At 34.1% G+C, this 26450-nt stretch overlaps 2 protein-coding genes across 2 annotated transcripts; one reads left to right on the forward strand and one right to left on the reverse strand.

The window, feature by feature from the left end:
- The first annotated feature begins 11653 nt into the window (after window positions 1-11653).
- Window positions 11654-12580, forward strand: LOC134240358 (uncharacterized). The gene has a single exon (XM_062722449.1). It carries the CDS (start codon window positions 11654-11656, stop codon window positions 12578-12580), a length of 927 nt encoding a protein of 308 aa, XP_062578433.1.
- A 2278-nt stretch (window positions 12581-14858) lies between these two features.
- LOC134240359 (uncharacterized) lies at window positions 14859-15356 on the reverse strand. The gene has a single exon (XM_062722452.1). It carries the CDS (start codon window positions 15354-15356, stop codon window positions 14859-14861), a length of 498 nt encoding a protein of 165 aa, XP_062578436.1.
- Window positions 15357-26450: the final 11094 nt, after the last annotated feature.

Here is a 26450-nt window from a genome sequence, read left to right on the forward strand (position 1 = left end):
AAGTTAACGAAAATAACGGTTTATTTAAATGCACAATTAAGTTGTCCTTGAAGAAAACGACAACCACCCTACCCTCAACTCCCGGTCTTCACATGTTAGTGCCCCTGACACCATACCTATGACCACTATAAAGGTTTTCTTATGCAATATCAATTACATATTTCCGTACATGATATAATTTTAAATGTCCAAGTAAACGTCAACTGTAGAAGTCAGCGCTTCTCGTAAAAGTCCAATGTGAAGTTTTTGATTGTGTTTAGCGTTTTATAGATATATGTACTAGCATGTAAAATACAGAATACAAAAATTCTGAATGCGACAAACTGTTGTTTTACAGATTATAAATAGAAAATAACCTAAGAGTTCCAAAATTCATTATAAGCAAGTTTTAGATGAAGAAGGTGTGGTGTGCCAAAAGAAGTATAGATCTATACATGTATACATAATAACCTATATTCCCATCCATGAAAACATATATCCAGACTTGTATGTTTCTAATCCCACTAATAGTTAATATCTAAACATTTGACCAGTCTATACTGAAAAGCTGAACTCAAGGAGTATACTAAAACCAGCTTTCAATCTTTAATTTTATAAATCGCTCTCTCGGTGCCCCCGCGAATGCTCCAGTGCAAAAAATTGTTTGCAGTCATTAAGTTGGATGCTGTCCACCCAGGGTTTATAAGGTTCGGGTCTTAGAGTAGGTCTTACTGTTAATCTTTACCGGTAATACAGGGGTCAATACATGTAGCCATACCAAATTTCTTTTTTTTTTTAAATATATATATCTGTGTCGACACCCCCTTCCTATATCTGTATTTTCTAATATGCTTAATTATGTGTCATTGATAACAGGGGCGTAGCAACAGCCCCCCCCCCACTTTTTCCCCAACCTTACTTAAACTATAGGAAATGTTAATTGAAAGTCTAGTTGCCCCCCCCCCCCACCACCCCCACTATAGATAGTTTTCGATAGGCCTGAATTTAGCGAAAGTTACCTCCCGTTGGCCGCCATATTGGAGGTCGACTCAGTGATTTTCCCTCTTTGTCTTACCAAGTTTAAGAAAATATAGCAGAAATATTTGGTGGAAAATCTTTATCAAATAATTTTTTTTAAATAAAGGAGGCTTCCAAAAATTTATATACTTCAGAAAAATAATGATTTCTAATTCAAACTAGCAAATATAAAAATTTTAAATTGGTTGAACAATGAAGGAATATGAGCATTTGGACCTCCAGTATGGCGGCCAACGGGAAGTAACTCTTGGTCAATCGAAAACTATCTATTAGTGATGTACGAAAAATGAAGTATGAAAATTGGTACTGAAAATAATTGACATGAAAGTTTGCCTCTATACCGTTTTCCACTGATACATGTGTACATAAAAAAGACTTAAGAGAGAACTTTTCCCGACATCTGCCTCGCCTCGCTTTAACTTAAATAGGTTGTTTTATCGAGAGAATAACGAAATATGTATGTACATCAATAATTTTTACACCATCCTCTCGTACTTCTTTTTTATAGGCATACTACGTTATTTTCTATGCAACGAAAAACCACGTGCTGCATGCTGCCTGTGCCTTTGTTTGAGACCCCTATTAAATTTCGAATCTTACAATCTGACAGAAATTCACAGCTTAAGTAAGTAAATTTTTTTAAGTAAGTAAATTTTATTTAAAGTTGGCATTGTATACATACATAACAATAAACATGAGCTCTGTAGAGCTCTTAAACCGACTTATTCATCCATCGAGATGACTAAATAAATAAATCGCCTTTTACCAAGTATTAGCAAGCCAATGCGTGTAAATATACTATGAAATGACCGACATGAAATTACAAATAGCCTTCTTGTATTTTCAAGACATCCTTACCTCTAAAAGTTTCAGCACAGACTGATGACGAATAAGTGCCGTGACGTCAGAGTTCCCTTGCTAGGTGCTACTAATATCCCAAACTATAAAGGGACTGATAAATACCGTGGAAATTGCCCAATGGATCCGATGCATTTTCGACCAAGCCAGACCACAAATATTTATTTCACTTCGAAAAATAGATTTAACTTGTTTAATATTTATATTTGCTACTATCTTTCTTAGATGAACCTATTGAAGAAAAAATATGACTTGTTAAATTCTGTGTGAATTTTATTCAGGGGTCAGAGGTCATAGCGTGACCGAATCACAGATCGAGGTGATATTTTGTATACATATTTCTGTCACGGTGCAACTTGTTTTGGAATTTTTCTTAGTTAATAACTAGGAAAAAGATAAAATGATAAACAATATGGTGTTTTTTTAAATCACGAAATGTACAGTAAATCTTCTTTCGATGTGTATATGGTTTTTAATACTTTAATAAGCCTAAATCCGCACTTACGTACCTTTTTATTTGAACGTTCTTTGGAGTTGTGTTTACTAAGATAGGCGATTCCGCCGCTTTTGACTTCAAAAATTGTAAGAAATTGAAATAATTAGATTATTCTCAGCAGTGACCTTTTTTTTCACTATATACAGATAGTTCCTGAACTTGACTGCTAGATATGAAAATAAATTTCAAATTCAAATGTTGGAGCGAGGTGAATATAAGACCAAGCAACTTTTAGGTCATTGCACGTCACAAAACAGCAATACGACGGCCCGTTCGTGTAATAAATGCAGTTTTACTCGAAATGTATTCGTCTGTATGATGTAAATGTAAGTAATAAATAACATGTTAAAAATTTCACTGGAAATGAACTTTAAGTTGGTACGTGAATAAATCTACAGAGAAGCCCTTCGGGAGTCAAAGGATTTGATCACCTGACCAACTAGTTAAAGGTTCATTTCACAGAGAACTTTTTTAGATTGTTAATTATTTCTTAAATAAATGCTATTCTTAGACGACTCTTACACAAAATAAATATCTTGGTTTAGAAAAATAAGTCGATATTGTACGGAAAAGGCCTTCTTCCATGCGTCCCAGCCTAATTAAATGTAATGAAACAAACACTCAATCATAATTTTATTCAGCACTGATTGATAATTCACATCTCAACTATTGAAGGTAACATTGCGTAAAAAGTAGTTCTGGGAATACTCAACAGACCCTTTTCCTATGACATATTTGTTTCAAATTATTCTTTTAAGTCGCCATCTTGTAGAGAAAAGTGGTGATTTTTTCTCTTTGAGCAACCAATTTTGTACATGCATGCAAAACATATATTGGGAAAGATATTTTCAATCCTAAAATTATGAATTAAAAGAGTCTTTATCAACACCTCTGTCAACCCGCGATCGGCAACGCCGATCAAAACATTGAAGAAGAAAGTATTGCAGGGGCTAAATTTAAATAGCTTTGAAGGTGGTAGAGTAAAACCAGCTGAAAGTAAAATTAGAGAACATTTAATTTAGATAAAAATCTACAGTTTAGAATTTACCGAGAGTAAATTTGTTTCACAGTTTATGTGCAAATGATACCGATCAAATTGACGATGTTCAAAACATCAAATTTCCGTGCATTGAAATATTTAATTGTTGTTATTACCTACCAGCATTTGCTGCTTTTGTTATATAACGGTTCTTGGAAGTATGAACTAAATGATTATAGAATTAAAACTACGTACATTATCTTAAAAAATAATTTTAACTTTGACAACCGCGAGGCTATCGTCATCGACATGTATCTTTTTATGAAGCGATCGTACAAAATGTGTCTTTTTAATGTGTTATCTTTACTTCAGTGGCAAGTTGTTGAATAATGAAGGGATCTTGAAATGTTGATATACAGTATGGCAGCCAAAGGAAATATTTTAACGCAGCGTCGACTCAGGCACGACACAATTGAACATAATAACGTCACAATTAAAATGACGTCAAATTGCGCTATTTTTAAAAAATGTTTGGCTGATCTTTCTTACCCGGTAGCTCTATAGACTGTCCATGCTGAAACCTGGCTAATGCTGGCATTTCTTTCATTTACAGGTTTTTATGCGCTGGATATGATAGATTCGGGGCGTATATTGTTCTAGTCCTGTCTGTTTGTCTGTTCATCTGGTTGTCAACTTTTACCTTCGCCATAACTTTTGAACCATGAGAGACATGGTATATATACTCCACTAATGAAGTTCTTTCTTCTTGAAATGTTGATTAGAATCGTTTGTTAATGTTATGTTAACCCAATTTTTATGATTTAATATGCCCCCTTTTCATTGCAATACAGGCTACCTCCAATTTTCTTTTCATTTTTAAATGAGGAATTAAAATTGCATAATATCTGTGAAAAACAAATCATTTCATCATTATTTTTTAAATTTGTAATTCCTTTGTTTTAAAAGGGGAGGTTTAGTACACTGTGTGTAATTGTGAATAAAAACACGAAATCTTGAAAGTGCCCCGATTTGACTATAATAAAGGCAAGGTAACAAAAAAAAATCATTCAATTTTTCTTAGCCTAATTCATAGCAAAATACATACAAATATATTTCCAAAAATTACATTTTTTTATCATTCCGTTTTCGTAATTTTCAACTAGATTGGACGTTGTTAAATCCCTCAATGGAAAACACTCTATAACATAATCCGTTACAAAATTACAAAGCAAATTCATATTCATGTGAATAATAAAATTGTTTTGACATAACAAGCTCCTTTAGAAATTACAGCATAATAGAAATATGAACCATTTTCTGAATTTTAGATATTCAAATTTTCTTGGGTATTTTGAGTCTGAAGCAAAAGGAAAGATAACCCTTTCAATCGACAATAACAAGTAAGAGGCCATTTGCATGAAAGTATGCAAGAAATTGTGTTGTAATTTAAGCTGAATAATTTCACTACAATAATAGGACTAATTTATATTTCTATCAGTTTTTATGCCCCATAATCGAAGCGTCGTATGTATATAGTTTTTGCCCTGTCCGTCTATTAATCTGTCTGTTTGTCCGAATAAAATTTAACCTTGCCCATAACTTGATTGATTAAAGCTGACATGAATTTTTTAAAAACACAACATTTTCATCTATGTACGACTTGTTTCATACCAATTATAGCCGTATTCCGCCATATTTCTTTCAGATACCTTGTCTCATTGTAACGATATATACCCCAAAGCGCTCGTTACAGTTGAATGATTTTTTGGTTTGGGTTTCTTGTGCACATCTCCGATGGTAAAGCATATGAGAACACATGAGGAGATCAAGACATATCAAAACCATCATAATCAACATAATAATCATGTTTCTGAATAATTATTGATTTGAATCAAAAGAAAAAAATGCAAGTTTGGTGAGAAATTTAGATGCACGTCACGTATTTTTACAGTGCGCCAATTTTTGCAGAATAAACTTGAAATATAAAGCAGTAAAATCTGCAAACACATTTTGAAATTACATCATTTGAATGGAACAAAACAACCAACGTCTTTGATTTGCAGCCCCTATGCAATTGGTGCATATATCGAGAAAACGCCTCGAACGCTGTAAACGTACCCATATCTGGTAATAACGTTACTGCATCGGTTCGAAAATGTGCACAAGTAAAGTGATATACACCCTGAATTCCATTTATTGAAATTAATATGCATCACAAAAGAGAAATAAAGTCCGTAAAAACTCAAACACACTGTCATTACTCCGTACAGACTAGCAGGCCGATACACTTAGTCCGTGCTGATCAGAATTTGGTCAGGGAATACGAAAGCCTATTAGGATCAAACTAGAGAGAAAAAAAATTAAAAGGCATTATAACTCCTTTCGAAAAGGCGTAATAACGCCTTTCCATTCCAAAAGGCGTTATAACGCCTTTCTAAAAGGCGTTATTACGCCTTTCCATTCTAAAAGGCGTTATTACGCCTTCCAAAACGCGTTATTACGCCTTTCTAAAAGGCTTTATTACGCCTTTCTAAAAGGCGTTATTACGCCTTTATAAAAGAAGTTATAACGCCTTTCCAAAAGGCGTTATTACGTCTTTTTTTTGAATACATGACTAACATATTTAGCTCAACCGAGGGGTAAGGGTGGGCCGGGGGGAGGGGGTGTTTTGCAGAAATCTTACCTTTGGGACATTAATTTTATAATTTGATATAGGACTAAGGATCTTAATTTCTCAAAAAAAAATTTAAACAGATAACAATTAGATTTCCAGGGAAAAAAAGGATTTTTAAATGCCTCATTTATTTTTAATGTTGAACCAACTAAGTCCTTCTTTAATAACAGACTAACCTCTACCAAGGATCATTGATTTCAATTGCTCATTATACCTATGCAAATAGTTTGCCTGCTTTTTTCCAAGAAGAGAGAAAAATATCTTGAAATGACATGAATTTTAATCCATGGCAAGCAAAGCTCCAAGATACATCTGTCTCTATCGTATCTTCACACGCAGAGTGTTGCCTTCTCCTAATACGAATGCAAACAGTTGTCAGTGAGATGTGCAGGAATATAGAGAATTGCTTAAATAAATATTGTTTTAATTAAATCTTTCATACATTTATTAACATAAAATAACGCCTTTCCATTTTCCTTTTCAAGCAGGCTAGTAGTACAAGTGCGAATGGGGTACCCACCCCCACCCCTTCACACATACACACTTTTTGGGAAAAGTCTTCAGTGCTACAGTTTAATTATTAAAATTAACTATTGGGTGCTTGGTTTCTGAAAATTTTGTTGCAGTGTGTAAAACTGTGGCAAATTTTAAACAAAGTTTTACCGAGAAGTCCCCCCCCACGTGTTTGGCCAGTAGAGTGGGGTGGTGGGTGGGGAGGGGGGATGTTAAAAGCACGGGGCTGTTAAATGCAAAATAATGGTTATTCAAAAAGCGTTATAACGCCTTTTAAAAAGGCGTAATAACGCCTTTTAGAAAGGCGTAATAAGGCCTTTTGGAAAGGCGTAATAACGCCTTTTAGAAAGGCGTTATAACGCCTTTTAGAAAGGCATAATAACGCCTTTTAAAAAGGCGTAATACCGCCTTTTGGAATGGAAAGGCGTAATAACGCCTTTTCAAAAGGCGTTATAACGCCTTTTTTCTCATTATTACGCCTTTTGGAAAGACGTTATAACGCCTTTTTTCGTGTTATTACGCCTTTTAATTTATTTTTCTCTAGATTGATCCTAATAGGCTTTCGTAAGGGAAAATATCACAAGTGGAAAGAGAAGTTATTTGGTATTTGCGCGGCTGAAGGGGGGGGGGGTTATAACTGCTGTTCATAAGCTATAATTGTGAATTGTCTATCTACATGTAGTTCTAATATACATTCTATATAAAGTCATGTATATAGTCTGCAGTTGGTTTGCGTCGCAAAATTCATTTGTCAATTATAACTGATTATTTTAGTACTGATCTCAAATCTAAACCAAGTAATTTGATGTACGGTAATTATTTACTTCAAATCTTAAAAGCAATTAACCAGAATACATTTTTTATGTGTACATAGATCTATACGTTCTTTAACACACAAACACACGAAGAAATGCCATCCCCTGTTCAGATTGACATCTAGGCATTTGATTTTTAGGCGGGGGGGGGGAGGAACGTGCAAAAATAATTGACATGACCGTTATCTAAATATTCTTGGAAGACACACATCTCTGCCGAATTCAATTTTGAATTTTTCTTTAATGTGTCCCTCCGACCACAAAGTATGTGCATTTTGAGTAATGTATAAATGTTTTATGATTATGTTGTTATAAAGAGTCTATCGAGATTTCAGTATCCCTGCCTGGTAGTCTGGCTATTTTTTTTTATATAAAAATAATTTCTGGTTGAATACGGATAATTTTTTTTTATTTACTCTTTTGTATATAGAACTCTCTCTCTCTCTCTCTCTCTCTCTCTCTCTCTCTGTAACCATCCCTTAGGGCAATAATAGGTATAAGATCCTACACACTTTCTGCTGTACCATTCATTAAGCCTTAGGACAGATCAAGGATTTTTTTTCAAGCGGGATGTCGACACTTCGAAAATTGAATAATAATTTAAATTTGGACAAGAAGTTAACCCAAACGGCCAAATTGAAAGAGAAACTAGAGGTATTAAGAGCAATGAGCTCACTAAATGATACCCCCGCCTCCCATATGGTTATAATGGCAACGTCCATATTTTGCTGTTGTCGCATAACCCAAAATACGTGTCGGACAAAAAAGTAAAATAGGAGGTGCACAATGGTAATATGTTATAAACCTACGATTCTGTGAAAGTTTTAGTAAATTTCACTAAGTGGTATAAGATGAGTTGCGGACAAGAGATGGGTACCCCAAAGCGTAAAGGACGGACGGACGTACGGACAGACGACATCCCGAACACTTTATGCTCATCCACTTTTCAAGCGGGTGATATAATAAACGTGAAATTAATCACAGGAATGGGTACGTTGGGAACTTTCTCAAATACCTTCTCAAACGCATTGGCGTCGGAAGCAAATTGAAAGTGAGGGTTGGGGGGGGGGCTAAGTGCAAAGAATTTTTTTTACATTTAAAAAATCTGAGAAGCTTAAAAAAAAGGGGAAATGTCCTTTTCCAAAACACGAATATCATATTTCGTGTGGGGGAAAAGGGGGGGGGGGGGAGGTAAGTTCGAACTTCAGTAACAAAATGTTTCTCCAAACACCAACACTTTCCTCTTTTTAACCTATACTGCGACTTATTTGTGGAAAGTTGGGGGGGGGGGGGGGAGGAGGGGGAGGCTAAACCTACGCAGCAATGTTCAATGTCTATACTAAGTATATATTTGTAAAAAAAAAACATCCCCCGGTTCCGACACCTATGCTCAAACGTGCGAGTCGAACCTGAACCTGGACAACAGACAAGAGAATTTTTAAAAAGCTAATTGTAGGTAGAATGTGGAATTCTCAGGGGGGGGGTTGCTCTCTCTTTCTATCTGCTTTTTCTAGAAATCATTATTTATTTATGTCTAGAAATTTAATTCACATTGAATTCTGGTCAGCGCGACTTCTTATAAACCACTTAACAGAGTTTTGTCGAACTTTCCAGATATTTATAGGAGTCAATGTTTGTCTAGATTTGCACATCACCAGGATATTTCGAATTCTTTATTTTTTCGGGAATTTCCGCACTTTTACATTTAGATTTTGGCCCTATCTCGAATATTAAGATGAGCAGTTTGTCAGCGCAATTCCTCATAAACCGCTGCAGACAATTTCGTCAAACTTTGCAGATATTTAGGACACAATGTGCATATAACAAGAAAATTACGATTCCTTTATTTTTTTTCTGGGAATTTCAGCACTTCAACTTTTGGGGGAGCGTGGGGTATGTTTTCATTCATTGCGCATAAAATTATAAATAACTTTAAATCTAATTATATTAGGTCTAATTAAGTCAATACACAGTATCTATTTGATAATAATTAATCATAAAGAAATCAATCTGTTTTAGACGTTTTCTTAAATTATTTTTATGAGAGTGTTAATATGCATGTTTTATTTATTACACCCCCCTCCTATCACAGGAAAATATGCTCAAAAGGTGAATGATTCGTAGTAATGCATGCTTTATTATAAATTTAATGAAGTTAAACCATGTAATCATAAATTCTATTTGCAACATTTACAGACAAGAGTAATGTTTAGTTTTGAAAAAATCACTTGCATTTTTTCAATCAACCCCACTGAGCTTTCAACCTTTGATATTTTCCCTGAGCAAATAAAATGATCGGCATGGGCCACGTGTGTCCAATCATCTTTTACTGTTGAGTTAGCAATGGATTACTGAGATGCATTTTTCAATAAAAGTAAAATAGGATAATTCTTTCGACATGTGCACATCCCTGTAACGATAGCAGTATATTCAGGTAAATGTTTTATCACTGCGTTTGACGCGTTTTCTCGACCTGCACGGATTTTTCATGTACATGAATGTATTCCGTGTTAGTGTATTTTCTATACTGCAGCAAATGCATTCAAAAATAATTTAATTCTCGGTATAGTTCTATTGTTTGTTGAATTCTTACTTTTCAAACATGTATTTGGTCAGTTTATTCAGTTTATGGACTTCTAAATACTATGCTATCGGAGATGTGTACATGTCGACAGCCAGGCTAGAAAATCACTCAAGTGAAACAATTCTACAAGGCTATATATCGCCGGTACAGCTGGCCAAAAATCTTTGATAAATATGGCGGAATTGAAGAAATATGGCGGACAAGGGCGTACAGGAATGTAGTAAGTCGTACAAAGATGAAAACTGATGCTTTTTAAGAGTTCATGTCAGCTTTAAAGCTATTGGTTTCATTTTTCACATGATGTACTCCATGTGACAAGGCCTTTTTTCAAATACTCATTTCTTTGATCTTTTGACCTCGACCTTGAGGATTGACCAATTTTTGCAAGAATTCACCAACTTTTACTTTGGCAGTAAATTTTGAACAGTTTGAGCAAGGGCTTTCATACTTCATGTATTTATTCATAGTTTTAAGAACTTGCAACGAATGAAAACTAATTTCTTTTTTACCTTTTGACCTTGACCTTTGGGTTTTCCCCACAAAAAAACCTCAAACATAATATTAGAACACAAAGTTCTGGGATCTTTATATTTACAGGCATATTCCTTTTGACAAGGCCTTCTTTGGATACTAAGAATTTTTACCTTGACCTTGAAATTTGACCTACTGGTGAAAAAAAAAAAATGAACATAATATTTGAAGTTCTTGGGTTTTAATGTTTAACATTTCTTAAGACAGGTTTTACCTTGGGTATATTTAACCTATTGAAGGTGTAATTTGATCCACATTCAAAAACTTTAACATTGACCATAATTTCACATTTCACAGGTATATTCATAGTTAGCTCTAGAACTGTAGCTGTTTGTGTGAAAAAATTCGGACAGCTTTATTTGTTCATTTTTTAAAACAAAGAACTACAATTCTGCAGCTAATTCATAGCAAAAGGTCTTTTCCATTACTCGACTTTGGAGTTTGACTCGCATTTGAGAAACTTTAACCTTCGCTAAAAGCTGACATACGGGGGAATCAGTGTGTCACAAACATAATTTATGTTGTTTTTGTTATTTTTATGAATAATTATAATCCTTTAAATGATATTCAATTATTTTTTCACAGGCTGAATTCATAATACACGACCAACATCATGGGTCAACGATACAGCACCCAGTGTAAAGTCCGAGAGTGTTATCAATGTAAGGGAGACACAGAATTTTATTGTGAGACATGTAAATTTAACATGTGTCTACGATGTAAGGAGAAACATGTAATAGACCTAAATACTGTATACCATGATGTAATGATTTATCGAGAGAAATATAGATACAATACAAAACTCGAGACATGTTTGAGGCATTCTAGTCAGATCTATGTAAAGTATACGTACTGTTCTTCATGTCAAATTCCTATTTGTTATCTATGTCAAGATCACAAAAATCACCTTATCATGGACATCAGAGATGCATATGAATTAAATCGTCAAAAACACAAAGAAAATATTCAAATCCTCAGAGGTGAAACTCTGTATCATAGGTTTATTCTCCTGCAAGAAATCAAAACTGACATGAAAAACTGTCACTTATATATCCACAATCCAAAACAGTCACTATTGATTTTCAAGAAAGCAAACAATGGAAAGGACCTTGTTGATACCGTTAGAGATGAGATGGAAAATAGACTCAAAATTTTTTTTATTGAAATACAAGAGCAAAAAAGGAAAATGACCAGACGCCTTGCTAGCATAGAATATTTTCTACACAGTTTAGAAAAGTCAATTGACAGACCGTCAAATTTAATCTTTTTGACAAAGGCAGCTTGTGTACAAAAACGAAAAGCTAATATAACACAACAGGTCCTGCTCCCTCCGACTTGGGGAGTTAACATTGATGATGTGAAGGTGATGTTCTGTGAAATCCAAATAGTAGAAAGAGGAAAAAGAAAAGCAAGAATTGGCTCTTTAATGAGAATGTTGCCTATACCCGTGCTACACAGATATGTAACAGTGCCAGTTGTTACTCAAGTAATTCATATTTCCTGTATGACTTCAGACTGGGTATGGATCAGCGATGCTGATTATCTCATTTTGACAAATATGGAAGGTAAATTAATGCATTATCTTATCAGGAAATGTGTGCATTACGGAGCACACTCAGTAAACAGTAATAACGATCTTATCTATATAGACAACGAAGACAATATCAAGAAACTTTCTAAAGACAATAAAACAGAGTCTATTCTGATAGAGAAAACAGAACAATGTACACCAAGCTGTGTCTACTGCTCTCCCTGCAATGGAGATTTATTTGTCGGTATGGTTGTCATGGAAAAGGGTCGATCTATTCTGTTTAATGCCAATGTAGTTCGTTATAATAGCAATGGCCAACACATCCAGACCATAAGGGATTATACTGATCCTGCCTATATCACTGAAAACCGTAATGGAGATATTATTGTCTCAGACGTGAAAATGGGGGTTGTGGTCAGCAACTGTTATGGAAAACATCGTTTTGTTTACACAGGACCTGAATTAGGACCAACATTATCTCAATATGGAATCTGTACAGATGCAATGTCAAACATACTTATCTGTGATAATAATACTCATACAGTGCAAATGATTGACAAAGATGGAATTTCATTTCACTGATACGTATCCAGCAACACGGGATAGACGATCCAAAGGGGCTGTGTTATGATCCCAAAACTCACCTTCTTTGGGTTGGATCGTACAAAAGGGAACTATTTGGAATAAACGCTAATACTGTGTGTGTATATAGATATATAGATAGAAGACTCTTCAGGGGTAATGATGACAGTTATGAGTTTCTCAAAAGAAACGAAAACCAAACAAAATAAAAAATTCAGCTACTTTGAATTTAATAATCGTAAACAAAGAGTCAAGAAGCCAAACTGTTTGTTTGTTTTTGTTGTTGTTCAGCGTCCATCTCGATCGAGAATTTTCACTCACATAGAGACGCAACAACTTGCCGCCAATGAGTTACAATTTTTTTTCTATACCCGGCATTGGAATTAACTCCTTACTTTAGCGACTCTAGAGCAGGCGCTCTAACTACTGCGTCAAGCGGGCGACGGAAGCAAAATTGACAACTTAGACAATATGTGCAGACTGTGCTGCAACTTAATTTGTGTAGAAATTCGATGGAATATATCTTGTAAAATGATAATTCTGCTTACATTTTACGTATATTTGATTTGCGGCAAAATGCACAATTCATAAGTCCATCAGTTCAGAAACATAATCCTCCTTCCTGTTCATTTTCTTCTTCATCGTACAACTATAGCCCTACTGGACATGTTATTAATGGTGACGCAAATATAGTAATTTTAAATCAGGACCTTAAATCATTAATTTTAAAATGGCAAAAATTTAGGGAACCCCGACATTGGCACCGTGTCAGAATGGATCAAATGTATCAGATGTCAAATTCTCGCATTCTGCGATTGAGGGGCAATGAAAACTAACTTTCTTTCTGTGTTCAGTAATTCGGAAGTGAAAAAAGAATAAGATAGATTACAAAATCAGTACTTGCTGGATCCTGTTGACAACGCAGATATCAACAATTTTTGTACGGCTCGCTGTTTAAATTGTGTTTTAGAGGAACTGGGATGTAATCCAACTTTACCCAGAGCTCTTTCTCAATGAAATTATTTAGATAAAACATTTTACACACAAGTTCTTTGTAGTTGATATAAGAGAAAATGCTTGAGTTTCTGGTCAACAATATTATATCTATGCGTTTTCTAGAAACCACGTCTTGTATACAATCTATTGATTTTCTATGAGTACCAGTTGTGCCCCTTTAATAGCAGACCTATTTTTGTATCCATATGAAGTAGAGTGTGTCCAAATTCCTTCTTTTGAAAAGAGGAAGAAGCTTTCTGCAGTTTTCAACTTGACATTTAAGATATATCGACCACTTATTGTCAATAAGCAATGGTTATTTCCCTTCTTATTTCGATACGACATATCTTGAACTTAAATGAATGATAACACAGAGTCTGACACGTCTGTTTAATATCTGGATATTTAACTTGAAAAATACTTTAATGTTAATATAATTTTAATCAAGTTTTATTATAAATGTTATGACTTGAACTTTTCAAATATTAACTAACCTTATTTATGCAGCAATATCTCTCTCACTTGTTTAGGTACGCAAGAGATTGAGCTTGCTCTACGTATGAACAATTTCTAAACGAGGTACTCAGCAGGCACACAACATTAAAAAAAAACTTTGAATCAACGTTGATTATAAACTGACACGCAAAAGAAACGCAACCTCCAAATTTCGATCAAATTTTTAATATTTCGTATAAATATATTGTTTAATGTTTACATCTTATAGAAGATACACATCTGCTCTACTAATAAGTGCATCAAGTTATGACTTATCTATCATCACTCTAGCAAAAAATGTCAAAGATGTAGAGGTGGTAACAATTGAACTTTTCCATATGTCCTCCATGAGCATTTGTTGCTGCTCGAATTCTGCGATGCATAGAGTTTGTAACACGGTTGATTTGTGTCATAGGCATGTTCTGCCACTCTTCAAAAAGTGCCTGACGCAAAGTGGGTAGAGTTTCTGGTGGATTTTGGCGCGTTCGAATGCGTCGATCCAACATGTCCCACACATGCTCAATAGGCGACAAATCAGACCTGTATGGGGGCCAAGGTAACGTTTCGACATTGTTTTGTTGAAGAAAATCAAGTGAACGTCTTGCTACATGACATCTTGTATTGTCTTGTTGGAAGATAAGTTATGCTGGTGGACAAACGGAATGACCACAGGTTGCAGAACAGTGTCAATGTACCGCTGAGCTGTTAAACTGCCTTCAATGAATATTAATTGGGTTTTGTGACTACAGCAGATCCCGCCCCACACCATAACACCACCGAACCTGTCTCATTCCACCATGCAGTTATTGGCATAACGGTCATCGCGTCGTCTAAAAACACGCTGACGCCCATCTGAGCGGTAAAGCGTGAATTTTGACTCGTCAGTGAAGAGTACACGGCGCCATTTTTGCATAGAAAACGCAGTAGGAAGGTGTCGATGCAACCATTGTAGTCTGACGTCACGACGATTAAGAGGCATTCCCACTGCAACGCGACACGGCCTTATTCCATAAGAGTGAAGACGCCTAAGCACAATATCTCGGCTTATTCTTGGATTATGCGTCCCAGGTGTCTCATTTGCAGTTTTTTGTGCAGTTTTAAACCGGTTGCGCAAGTGCTGCAACCTTATGAAGCGATCCTGCCGCGGCGTCGTCACCTCTGATCGACCAGTTCGAGGGCGATCAGCAGTGGTACCAGTTTGTTTTAGGCGTTTGTACAGACGAGATATTGTGCTTTTGTGGACATTCAGTATTTTTGCAACATCCCTTTGGGTGTTTCCAGCCATCGGTAACTGTACTGCCCTATTACGCGCATTATTTGAGAGCCTAGGCATACTTATTGCAGCCCCAAAAACAAATTTTAATGTCAAACTATTCTTACCAGATACCTGAAGAATAACAAAAATGAGAAAGACGCACGAAATGCAGTCGCGTGTATCCGTGCACTTGCTAATCGGGGTATCAATTATTTATAAAATCTCGTAAAATTGCAATACTTGATAGCGATACAGTCGAGTTATAGAATAAAGTTTTTCGTCAAATATGATGTCACCAGCTTGACATGACGCAGAACAGGTGATCCAGAGGATTAGATTCACTGATTTAATAATTACAAAAATGCCAAAAAACTGAAATGAAATAATTTATTAAATACCATTTGTATAGAATATGAATTTATCTAGTAGCAATGGAGCTGCACAGGGACAAGGAATGTAGAGAATACCGCTAAACGATAAGCATATTCATGATTTACATCAAAAGTGCAAGGGCATAGACTATTTTGTTTGAGCTGAGATTTTGAATATTTATTGCTTATAACGCATTCAAAAATCAAGACAGAATTTTTTTTTCTGTTTTATGCATTTTGCCCTTAGGTATTGACAAAAATCCAACAAATAACACAGTTAACAAAATATTGATTGGTGCAAATATTAAAAGTTTAAAGAACGCAAAAATCTGTAGGGTAAATTTCCTCTCAAAAATGACATTGATACAGTTAACATACAGTAGTCAATTCAAAAGCGACTATCCTTGATATAACAAGACTTTATTACGGGGTAAATTTCCTCCTAAAGAATATCACTGATACAGTTTTCACTACTACAATTACAAATTCAAAATAGCAAATATCTACAGGTAAAATTTCCTCTCTAAATTCACACTGGTGCATTGGACTTTCAGTATTTCAAAGCCAAAGCAACCATCGTTTACATAGCTAGATTTTACGGAGTAAATTTCCTCTTAAAGACTATCACTGATACAGTGTTCACTACTACAATTACAATTTGAAAATAGAAAAATCTACAGAGTAAAACCCCAGTCACATTTCTAAAAACGACCAACGGCCGACGGGTTTTGAAGCAAAAATGGGATTCTACGGGTGACAGTCGTCAGTTCATCAGTCGTTGTCTTGGTCGATTTTGACCTCTTTTTTTGTCGGCCGACCAATTTTTTGTGCATCGGTCCAAGTTATAATTTTTCATGCGTCGGTGGCCGATTTCTTCAATTGAAGTTATCCGTTGACCAACCTTCGATCATCGTCCGACCATCGGCAGTGAGTTTATTAAGTCGGTCGTCCGTCGTTGGACAATAAGGGTGTTTAAAATTTCGGCCGACGGTTAAAATCAAACTATAGGTCAGAGCTCGATGATCGGACAACGATTCGCCGACTTGTAAATATTTAACCTATCATGGAAACATAACGCAAACAAAATTTGGATGCATGGATTGATATATATTTTTTGAACGGAAAAAACATAAATAATTAATCCGTAAGATATAAAAAAAATCTGAAGTATTATTTGCTGCTTAGATATGCACTATTTGTCGTTTTTATGCAATTGCAAACAAAATTTTGCACACATTTTCAACATTGAGTCACAATTTTATAAGATTCTGCCACTTTGCCATACAAACATTACTCACGTCACCAATCTAAATATAGATTAATAAAAAAAAATATTGCTGATTTCTAAGGAAAAAGGATTTTTTGTGATATTTATCAAAGTCATCGGTGTTCCTAGGAAATAATGTGACTGCTCCGTGTAGCCCGATACTGTGTCGGACGATCATGTTCTTTCAGCCGACAAGACAAGAAAAATTTAGTCGCCCGATCATCGGCTTAAATGTGACCTAGGCATTAATTTCCTCTCAACAAACACATTATGCATTATTATCCTTCAGAATTATACAGTCAATCTGATTGGTTTAGAGCAGGTCACGTACAAGGAGACAACTCGTGATGTCTCCCTCACGCGCAGGGTGACAACTGTTATCTCCCTTCAGATGACAATGAAATAGCGTAAGCGAACATGCAGGGTTACAACTGTGTTCTCGCCCTTTGAATAAAACAATAAAACAATAATTAAGCGAGATAACTCCTATTTATAAGTACAATGGCTAAATTTGCAAGATCGGTAAACAATAAATTCTAACGATGACGTCAATGTTGTCTGGTGACATTATTTTGAAAGTATGGAATCGGAGCAGAGTAGAAGAAAATAAGAGATTTGATTACTATTTTCTACTCTATCTTATTGATAATTGTATATTCTTAAGGATAATAAAACTATTATGGACTGTTAAGAAGGGAGACATCACCAATTATCAGGTCTGAGTAGGGTTGTCACCCTTGAGCGCAAACGCCCTCGGGTGACAACCCTACTCAGACCTAATTATTGGAGATGTCTCCCTTCTAAACAGTCCATAATTGTATAATGTCCATTTAGAATTCTAAACCTTAACCAACCATCGTTTACCTAGCTAGATTTTACGGAGTAAATTTCCTCTCAAAGACTATCACTGATACAGTGATCACAACTACAATTAAAATTTAAAAATAGCAAAAATCTACAGGGTACAACAATCTAGAGGGTAAATTTCCTCTCAAAAATGAATTTCCCCCCAAAGAATCAGAATATCAGTGATTCAGTGTTTACTTCTAACTTTACAGTTTGAAAATACAAAATCTACAGGGTAAATTTCCTCTCTAAATTCACATTGCTGCATTGTACATTCAGTATTTCAAAGCCAAAGCAACCATCATCAACAAAGACTATCACTGAAACAGTTTTCACTACAACATTACAAGTTGAAAAAGGCAAAAATCTACAGGGTAAATTTCCTCTCAAAATGAAATTGATACAGTGTAATAGACAGCTACATTTAAGGGGGTAAATTTCCTCCCAAAGAACATCATTGAAACATGTTCATTCATTACTAATATTACAGTTTAGAAAAAGCAAGAAATTTCCTCCCTAAGAATATCACTGATGCAGTGTTTACTACTAACATTACATTTTGGTAATAACAAAAATATACAGAGTAAATTTCCTCTCTAAATTGGCATCGGTGCATTGTACATTCAGTATTTGAAAACCAAAGCAACCATAGCTTTTACATAGCTTTTAGATTTTACGGAGTAAATTTCCTCCCAATGAATATCACTGATACAGTGTTCACCACTACAATTACAATTTGAAAATAGCAAAAATCTACAGAGTAAGTGTCCTATCAAAAATGACATTGATACGGTTTATATTGGGTCTTTAAGACTTTACGGAGTAACACCCCCCCCCCCCCCCCCCAAAAAAAAAGTATAGCACTGATACACTTGTACAGTTTTCAAAACATCTATAAAACGGTAACATTTTCAAGTAAACAAAATCTAAAATGACATTTTTGCATTGTACTTTCAGTATTTGAAAGCCAAAGCAACCATCGTGTACATAGCTTTTAGATTTTACCATGTTTACGGAGTAAATTTCCTCCCAAAGAATATTTCCTCTCAAAAATGACAATGATACAGTGTAATAGACAGCTACATTTTAGGGGTTAAATTTCCTCGCAAAGAATATCACTGATGCAGTGTTTACTGCTAACATTTACAGTTAGAAAATAGCAAAAATCTACAGGGTAAATTTCCTCTCTAAATCCACATTGTTTCATTGCACATTCAGTGTTTCAAAGCCAAAGCAACCATCATTAACATACTAGATTTTACGGGGTAAATTTCTGTTCAAAACTATAACTAATGTATTACAGTTTTTACTATTAACATTACAAATTAAAAAAAAAGAAAAAAATCAAAGACTGTCAATGATACAGTAAATATAATATTCAAAGCAATGAAAGCATGGATAAACATTTCAAGATAATGATAGCAAGACCGTACAGAGTAAAATCCCCCCAAGAGTATCGTTGATACAGTCATTATTCGCAGTCAGAAAATAAACATTATATTATATACATTATATAATTATAGAAAACAGCAGAAGAAAAACAACATCACTGGTTAATTTCCTCTAAAAACAAATTGACACAATATACATTTTTACAGGAAAAGACATACATGTTACATCTTATTGACAAAAAAGACTTTCGAGGGACATTTTTATCATAATATACTAATGATGTAATGCATTATTATTTAATCAATAAATAAACAACTTATAATCTATACATACGCATACAGTTTTTTTTACTGATTTCAAGCCGTATTCAACGGGGGAGGGGGTTCAATGCGTATGCAGTAGCATGGTGACGTCACAAACAATATCAATATGTTAAAGCTATGGTTGCTTTGGCTTTCAAATACTGAGTGTACAATGCAACAAAGCGAATTTAGAGAGGAAATGTATTCTGTAGATTTTTGTTATTACCAAACTGTAATGTTAGTAGTGAACACTGTATCAGTGATATTCTTTGGGTGGAAATTTACCCCCAAAGTCTTGTCATAACAAGGACAGTCGCTTTTGAATTGACTACTGTATGTTTACTGTATCAATGTCATTTTGAGAGGGAATTTACTCTGTATATTTTTGCTATTTTCAAATTATAATGTAGTTATGAACACTATATCAATGATAGTATTTAAGAGAAAATTTACTCTGTAAAATTTTCAGAGGAAATTTACTCCGTAGATTTTTTTCTATTTTGAAATTGTAATTATAGTAGTGAACACTGTATCAGAGATATTCTTTTGAAGGAAACTTACCCCGTAAAGTCTTGTTAAATCAAGGATGGTTTCTTTAGCGTTGAAATACTGAAAGTGCAATGAACCATTGTGAATTTAGAGAGGAAATTTACCCTGTAGACATTTGCTATAACCAAAGTGTCATGTCAGTAGAAAACACTGAATCAGTGATATTCTTTGGGAGGAAATTTACCCCCTAATATAAAGCTGTCTATTACCCTGTATCATTGTCATTTTTGAGAGGAAATTTACCCTGTAGATTTTTGTTTTTTTTTTCAAACTGTAATGTTAGTTGTGAACACTGTACAGGATATTCTTTGGGAGGGAATTTATCCCCTAAAATGTGGCTGTCTATTACACTGTATAATTTTCCCTGTAGAGTTTTGCCTTTTTCAATTTGTAATGTAGTAGTGATAACTGTTTCAGTAATAGTCTTTGGGAGGAAATTTACTCCGTTAAATTTAGTATGTTAATGCTGGTTACTTTGGCTTTAGAAGACTGAATGTACAATGCACTAATGTGAATTTAGAGAGGAAATTTACCCTGTAGAGTTTTCACTGTATACAAAGTGCTAATCGAAAATCTACTTGATTTGGATCACTTGCTATATTGCTTTGGGTACTCTGATGCATTATGGGTAAAAACGAAAATTCTGCAGGCAAAATATGGGTAAAAGTAAGTTTAAGAAAAAAGAAAACTTATTAAACCTTTATAGAATCAATGAAAATTTATTTGAGAAAATTTTTAAGTTGAAACAAGTTAAAAATTCGATACCATTCCCGTTTACTAAGTTAAAATGGGATTTTCGTTCATTTTGAATTATTTTCAATTGTTTTTTTTTTTTCAAACTATATTCTGCAGTGTTGTAAAAGTTATTGTATCTTAGTTTACGCCTCAATTCACCCACGAAACATCATCTGATTTCTATAAATTACGCTTTATAGAGAAATTGGGCTATTCTTGTTTTGAGTGAATGCTATACTATGTTTGCAACGTATTTTTGCGATGGCTATACTTTTTTTCGGATCTTTTTTGTGATTTGCATGAAATTAAGATTTATTGTTTTTTGATAAAATTATCGCGATTTAAACAGTTTTGAAAAAGGTATTGGCATTAATTATCACAAGAGAAACATTTATCAGTCGAAAGAAGTGAAACAGAAATAAATAAATATAGAATTTGATGAAATGTGCTATCATTGCTGGTGTTTGTGCGATACTTGATTTGCGTTTTGTCACGATTGTTACAGAAATGCTATGTTTGATTTGAGTAGAATACTTCTTGAAGAATGAAGGCGTATATAGGAGGAGTATAATCCAAAGACACTATCTCAAGTTTATGTCATTAAATAACTTATTGATAAATACACGTAATATATTTTTACTTATGTTTTAAAGGTATGTAAAACGGAAAAAAGGGCTTCACAAACTAATCGAATTTTTTCCAAAGCTCATGATAGGCGTAAGACTGAATGCGTTAACCACAATATGCTACGGTGTCTTCTTCTTGTTTGTGTGTCAGTTTGCTTAAAAAGAAACGAATTTGTTGAGACAAATAAGGTTTTTCAACCTATCATTTAATTTATCTTGGGTCGTTTTTTTTTGGCTTACTTCTCTCACCCAACTGCAAGACCTTTGTTTTTATACTAAATTTGATTACGAAATGTTCCGTTCACTTGATCAATACATAGGGCTCACAGCGTGTGTGACCGATCAACAAGGGATGCTTACTCCTCTAGGTACCGTTCCAATCTTTTGATCTCTGGTATTCCGGGAATGGGGGGTCCGTATTTATTCCCTGCCCAATGTTTGTATTGTTTGTATATTTTTCGACATAAATCAATGCTCATTATCCTCACTTTTTTTTTTATTTCAGAAATATTCAACTTTAAGATAGAATGGGTTCAGACGCCATTAAAAAATGCATTTACTTTTCCGTAATTTAAACACAGTACTTCGAATAGAAACCTGGTCTGTTCATATTCAAAAATAAATTTTTATAGCTAGAATCATTTAATGTAAACGTACCCATTTTCGACTAAATAAGTCTAAGAATAATTTTCAATCAATATGCCTTTCAGAACAATATATGATTCTAATATGTTGAAGATGACATTACCGACAAGATAATTTTAGAAAAATAAAACTTTTCCGTCATAGAGCGAGTGATTGTCTTCGCCTTGTACACTATTTTTCTCTCTTTTATAAATCTATGATAAAGAGATTATAATGCAACTTTTGTAATATTTCACCTTTTTTCACACTATCATCAGACATCAGAACTTAAAACTAAGAATCTGAAACAAAATCTATGAAGATTCAAGTTTAATTAAAATTTGGCAATATATCCCCATAGACAGATCCAGAAAAGCGGATAAAGGTTAGGGGATCAAGACCTGATTATTTTTTCAAATTCACTAAAATTTAAGAATATTAAAGTAATCATATCAAAATAACTTCCCCCCACCCTCCTTCCCAAGAAACGCAAACTCTTAACAGTCAGTCTACGATAAAAGAATATAGTTACGGAATTTCACTGATTTTCAGGAATATGTTATGATTTCTATGAAAAAAAGATCCATACATTTCTTTGAGAAATGTGGTAACCATTTGTTTTCTTTTTATTACATGATTTTTTTAAAAAATATTTCATGCAATCTCTTCTTAACGCTTATTTGGCTGAATTGAAATTTAGAAAATGAATGAAGCGGCTTTAATTAATCATTAAATTATCACATCAAAACTTTGAATGCATATATATACCACTAAATATTTACAAAACCATGTGTTTATGTAAAGTCTAAGAGTTGATATCGATCTTTAAAATTTTACAATATTACATGTAAATTGATGAGCAACATGAAAATTCTTAATTTTGTATGTTTTTGTTGATGAATGACTGTCATAAGTTGATAGGAAAAATGAGAATATATATGGCAGAATGTAGCTTGTCCACCAATTAAGCCGACCCCATCCCCAACCATAAAATAGGATTTTTGTGTTGGGATCTTTTAGTGTTATGGACAACAATGTAACCCCCTCCCGTTTCCCGATGAAATGTTTTCTTGAGCAATCATTTATTCCGGAATTAAAAAATGGAACTAAACATACAAATTAACGAAATAAAAACGTCATTACAGTTGCTTCCATTAGAAATTAAAAAAGATACTGTCACGAAAGGTTCAAAATGTTATAGATAGGGGTATAATTTATTTTATTAAAAGAAAAATAAGTAACGTCAGGTGCCTGTGTGTTTGTACTCTCCTAAGTAACTTACCAAGAGGCCACACTACTTTTTCTATAAGGTTGAAATGTAAGAGGAGTCTTGGGAAGAAAATATTGTACAGTACTGTTGTAAACACGAAGTAACGTCAATAAATTATTTAACTAATTGCACTAGGCCTAAATGCCATATGTATACTCGAAAAAAGTATAGCTGTCATGACGACAAAGATAGCTTTCTGAATATTTTCTACGCAAACATAATATAGCTCTGGAAAAGTTGGGTAGGTGCATATTTTATGTAATTGCCAGGTTATAAAGAAGACCTTGTGGTCGAATTTGATAGCTTACGTTTGATAAAGATTCATATTAAACATTACAATAAATGTTTTATTGAAATAATGTCAAAAGTCCATTCCAGAGGATGATTCGTCGAAAAATGACCATTAGATGCGTGAAAAACGCGTGCTACCGATGTTTATGGAGGGGTAGATGAAACAAAAATATGATTATCTTGAAATATACCAAGAAAAAGTCTCATATTGTTTGAAGTAGTTTCATTATCAGTACGAAAACGTATATAAAAGCACATTTTTTTGTCTAAATGTGCATACAGAAACTTCGAATGACCCAAACAAATATAGCTAGTAGTGTTGGCAACGAGTACCCGGTTAACCGGTTAACCGTCGAACGTTGCGAGTATCGGTTAGTAAAACTGCTATTCGGTTACTCGATAAAATAAATGTTACATAGTACAGGCCACAGGCACCTGACGTTACTTATTTTTCTTTTAATAAAAAAAAATATTCCCTTACCTTATAAGGTAAGGGTAAATTTTTTTTATGAAAAGAAAAATAAGTAACGTCAGGATCCTGTGGTACAGGCATAGAAAATGAATGTTTTATAATTTATAAATGTATACTAACTTACACATTTCCTTCTTTTTAGGTACCGTTAGACTAGATCTAGTGCATGGTTGTAGTGAATCACATTGTTTTGATTAGTTTTCACAGTTTATTTGAAGGCCTGAGTTATAATTACCTCATTTGATAATTAAACGAGAAGTCGCCGCTGACATAATAAGCTTGGATCGGAGTTGTAACAAAAGAACAGCTGATTCAAAATCTGTTAAATCACCTAAGCTCAAATTATTCGGAAACCAGCGATATACTGGACACTCCACATATTAAGTATTAATTATGGAGTATGTAAATAATTATTCTCCTTGATTGCGACATATTTCTGGGGCTGAAAAAGAAAGTGTAAAATGTTGATTGACGATGACGTATTTTTGTCTTTGTGTGTCGAATTCCCTATTAATCTTCTTTATTTTAAAATCGTAAATCTTTGACGATATCGTATGTGTGTATTGTAAAGATAATGTCCCTATACAGTATATTTGTGCATCACTACTACCGGTAAGTATAGAATAAGATAAATAATAGATACGTTCGGCGAATTTCACTTTTGTCGGTGACCTGTCTGTCGGTGAGTTGTCTGGCACCGAAATAATAGATATTGATACTTTTACCAAAAATCATCCGAGTAACCGGGTACTCGATCGGAAGGTGAAGCGAGTAACCGGTTACTAAAAATCGTCCGATTTGCCAACACTAATAGCTAGTGATCCAAATCAAGTAGATTTTCGATTAGCACTTTGTATACAGTGGTTTTGCTATATTTTCAAACTGTAATATTAATAATGAACACTGCATCAGTGATATTCTTTGGGGGGATTTATTTTTGAGAGGAAATTTACCCTCTAGAATTTTGCACCCTCTAGATTTTTGCTATTTTCAAATTTGAATTGTAGTTGTGAACACTGTATCAGGTGATGGTCTTTGGGAGGAAATTTACACCGTAAAATCTAGCTTTGTAAACGATGGTTGGTTAAGGTTTAGAATTCTAAATGGACACTGCATAATTTGTTTGTTGAGAGTAAATTTTCCCTGTAGATTTTTGCTTTTTTGAAATTGTAATTGTAGTAGTGAACACTGTATCAGTGATATTCTTTGGGAGGAAATTTACCCCGTCATAAAGTCTTGTTATATCAAAGATAGTCGCTTTTGAATTGACTACTGTATGTTCTTTTGCGTTCTTTTAATATTTTTTTTAACTTCTTAATGTTTGCACCAATAAATATTTTGTAAACTGTGTTTTTTGTTGGATTTTGTCAATACCTAAGGGCAAATTGCTTAAAACAGAAAAAAAAGATTTTCTGTTTTGATTTTGGAATGTGTTTTATATAGTGTATATTTTAAAAAGTGCAGGGAGCTGATCCTGGTCTGCATAACATTATTTTTTATAACAGAATATAAGCGAAGTGGGATTTTTAAGCTATTATAAGCATTTTTGGCAAAATTTTCAGAACTTCGGAAACAGCACAAACTAGCTCCCAGCACTTTTTGGGTAGAGGAAATAAACATCTTTTAATGTGTATCTTTTCTTCTTGAAAAATAAGCGTATGCCCTTGCACTATCATCATTTCCTATAATCAGCTTAACAATTCTATTTTTATGCAAGTCACGTGACAAACAGCTGATACATGCAATACAACTGGTAATAACTACGGTCAAGTCCTATCCACTATTGATAGCTATGTTTTATTTTCTACAAGTATTTAGTTGCTTGTTACAATTTTTAAAAAGAAGTAATTAATACATATTAAAACGCGGCAAAGGTCACATTTTCCATATCGGTCCTTTACATAGCTGAGTACTGTGAAGCCTTTGCAGTGTGAAAAAAAACTTTATTTTTGTCAATGGAATAATTATCTGATGGGTATGATAAAAGATGGGAGGAGGGGGGGGGGTAGTAACATTTACTGCAATATTATATGATATACTCGGGTATGATATGTTACGCTGGGTGAGCTGTGGTCTCCCCTATGATTTTATTATTCCATGTATGGTAATAGTATCTATTAACACAATGCCTAATCTCGGATCTCCTTACTAATAGTAAGCGACTCAGAGTAAACGACGTCCATGCAGTCTCTGCATTTGCAGATCTCTAACAAGCAGGGGAGGAGAAAGGATCCTTCAATATAATGGAATAATTATTTGTTAATAAATTATTTTATGTTTCCTTCGTCTTCCTTATGAGGTCATATCTCAATAGAGGACATCATCAGTTTGACACTATATAGTAATTATCCTACAAAAAAGATGTATACCCTGTTTTGC

Source organism: Saccostrea cucullata, unplaced genomic scaffold (assembly GCF_032062105.1).
Source record: "Saccostrea cucullata isolate Sc308-1 unplaced genomic scaffold, CSIRO_AGI_Scuc_v1 ctg1103, whole genome shotgun sequence".
Taxonomy (NCBI): Eukaryota; Metazoa; Mollusca; class Bivalvia; order Ostreida; family Ostreidae; genus Saccostrea; species Saccostrea cuccullata.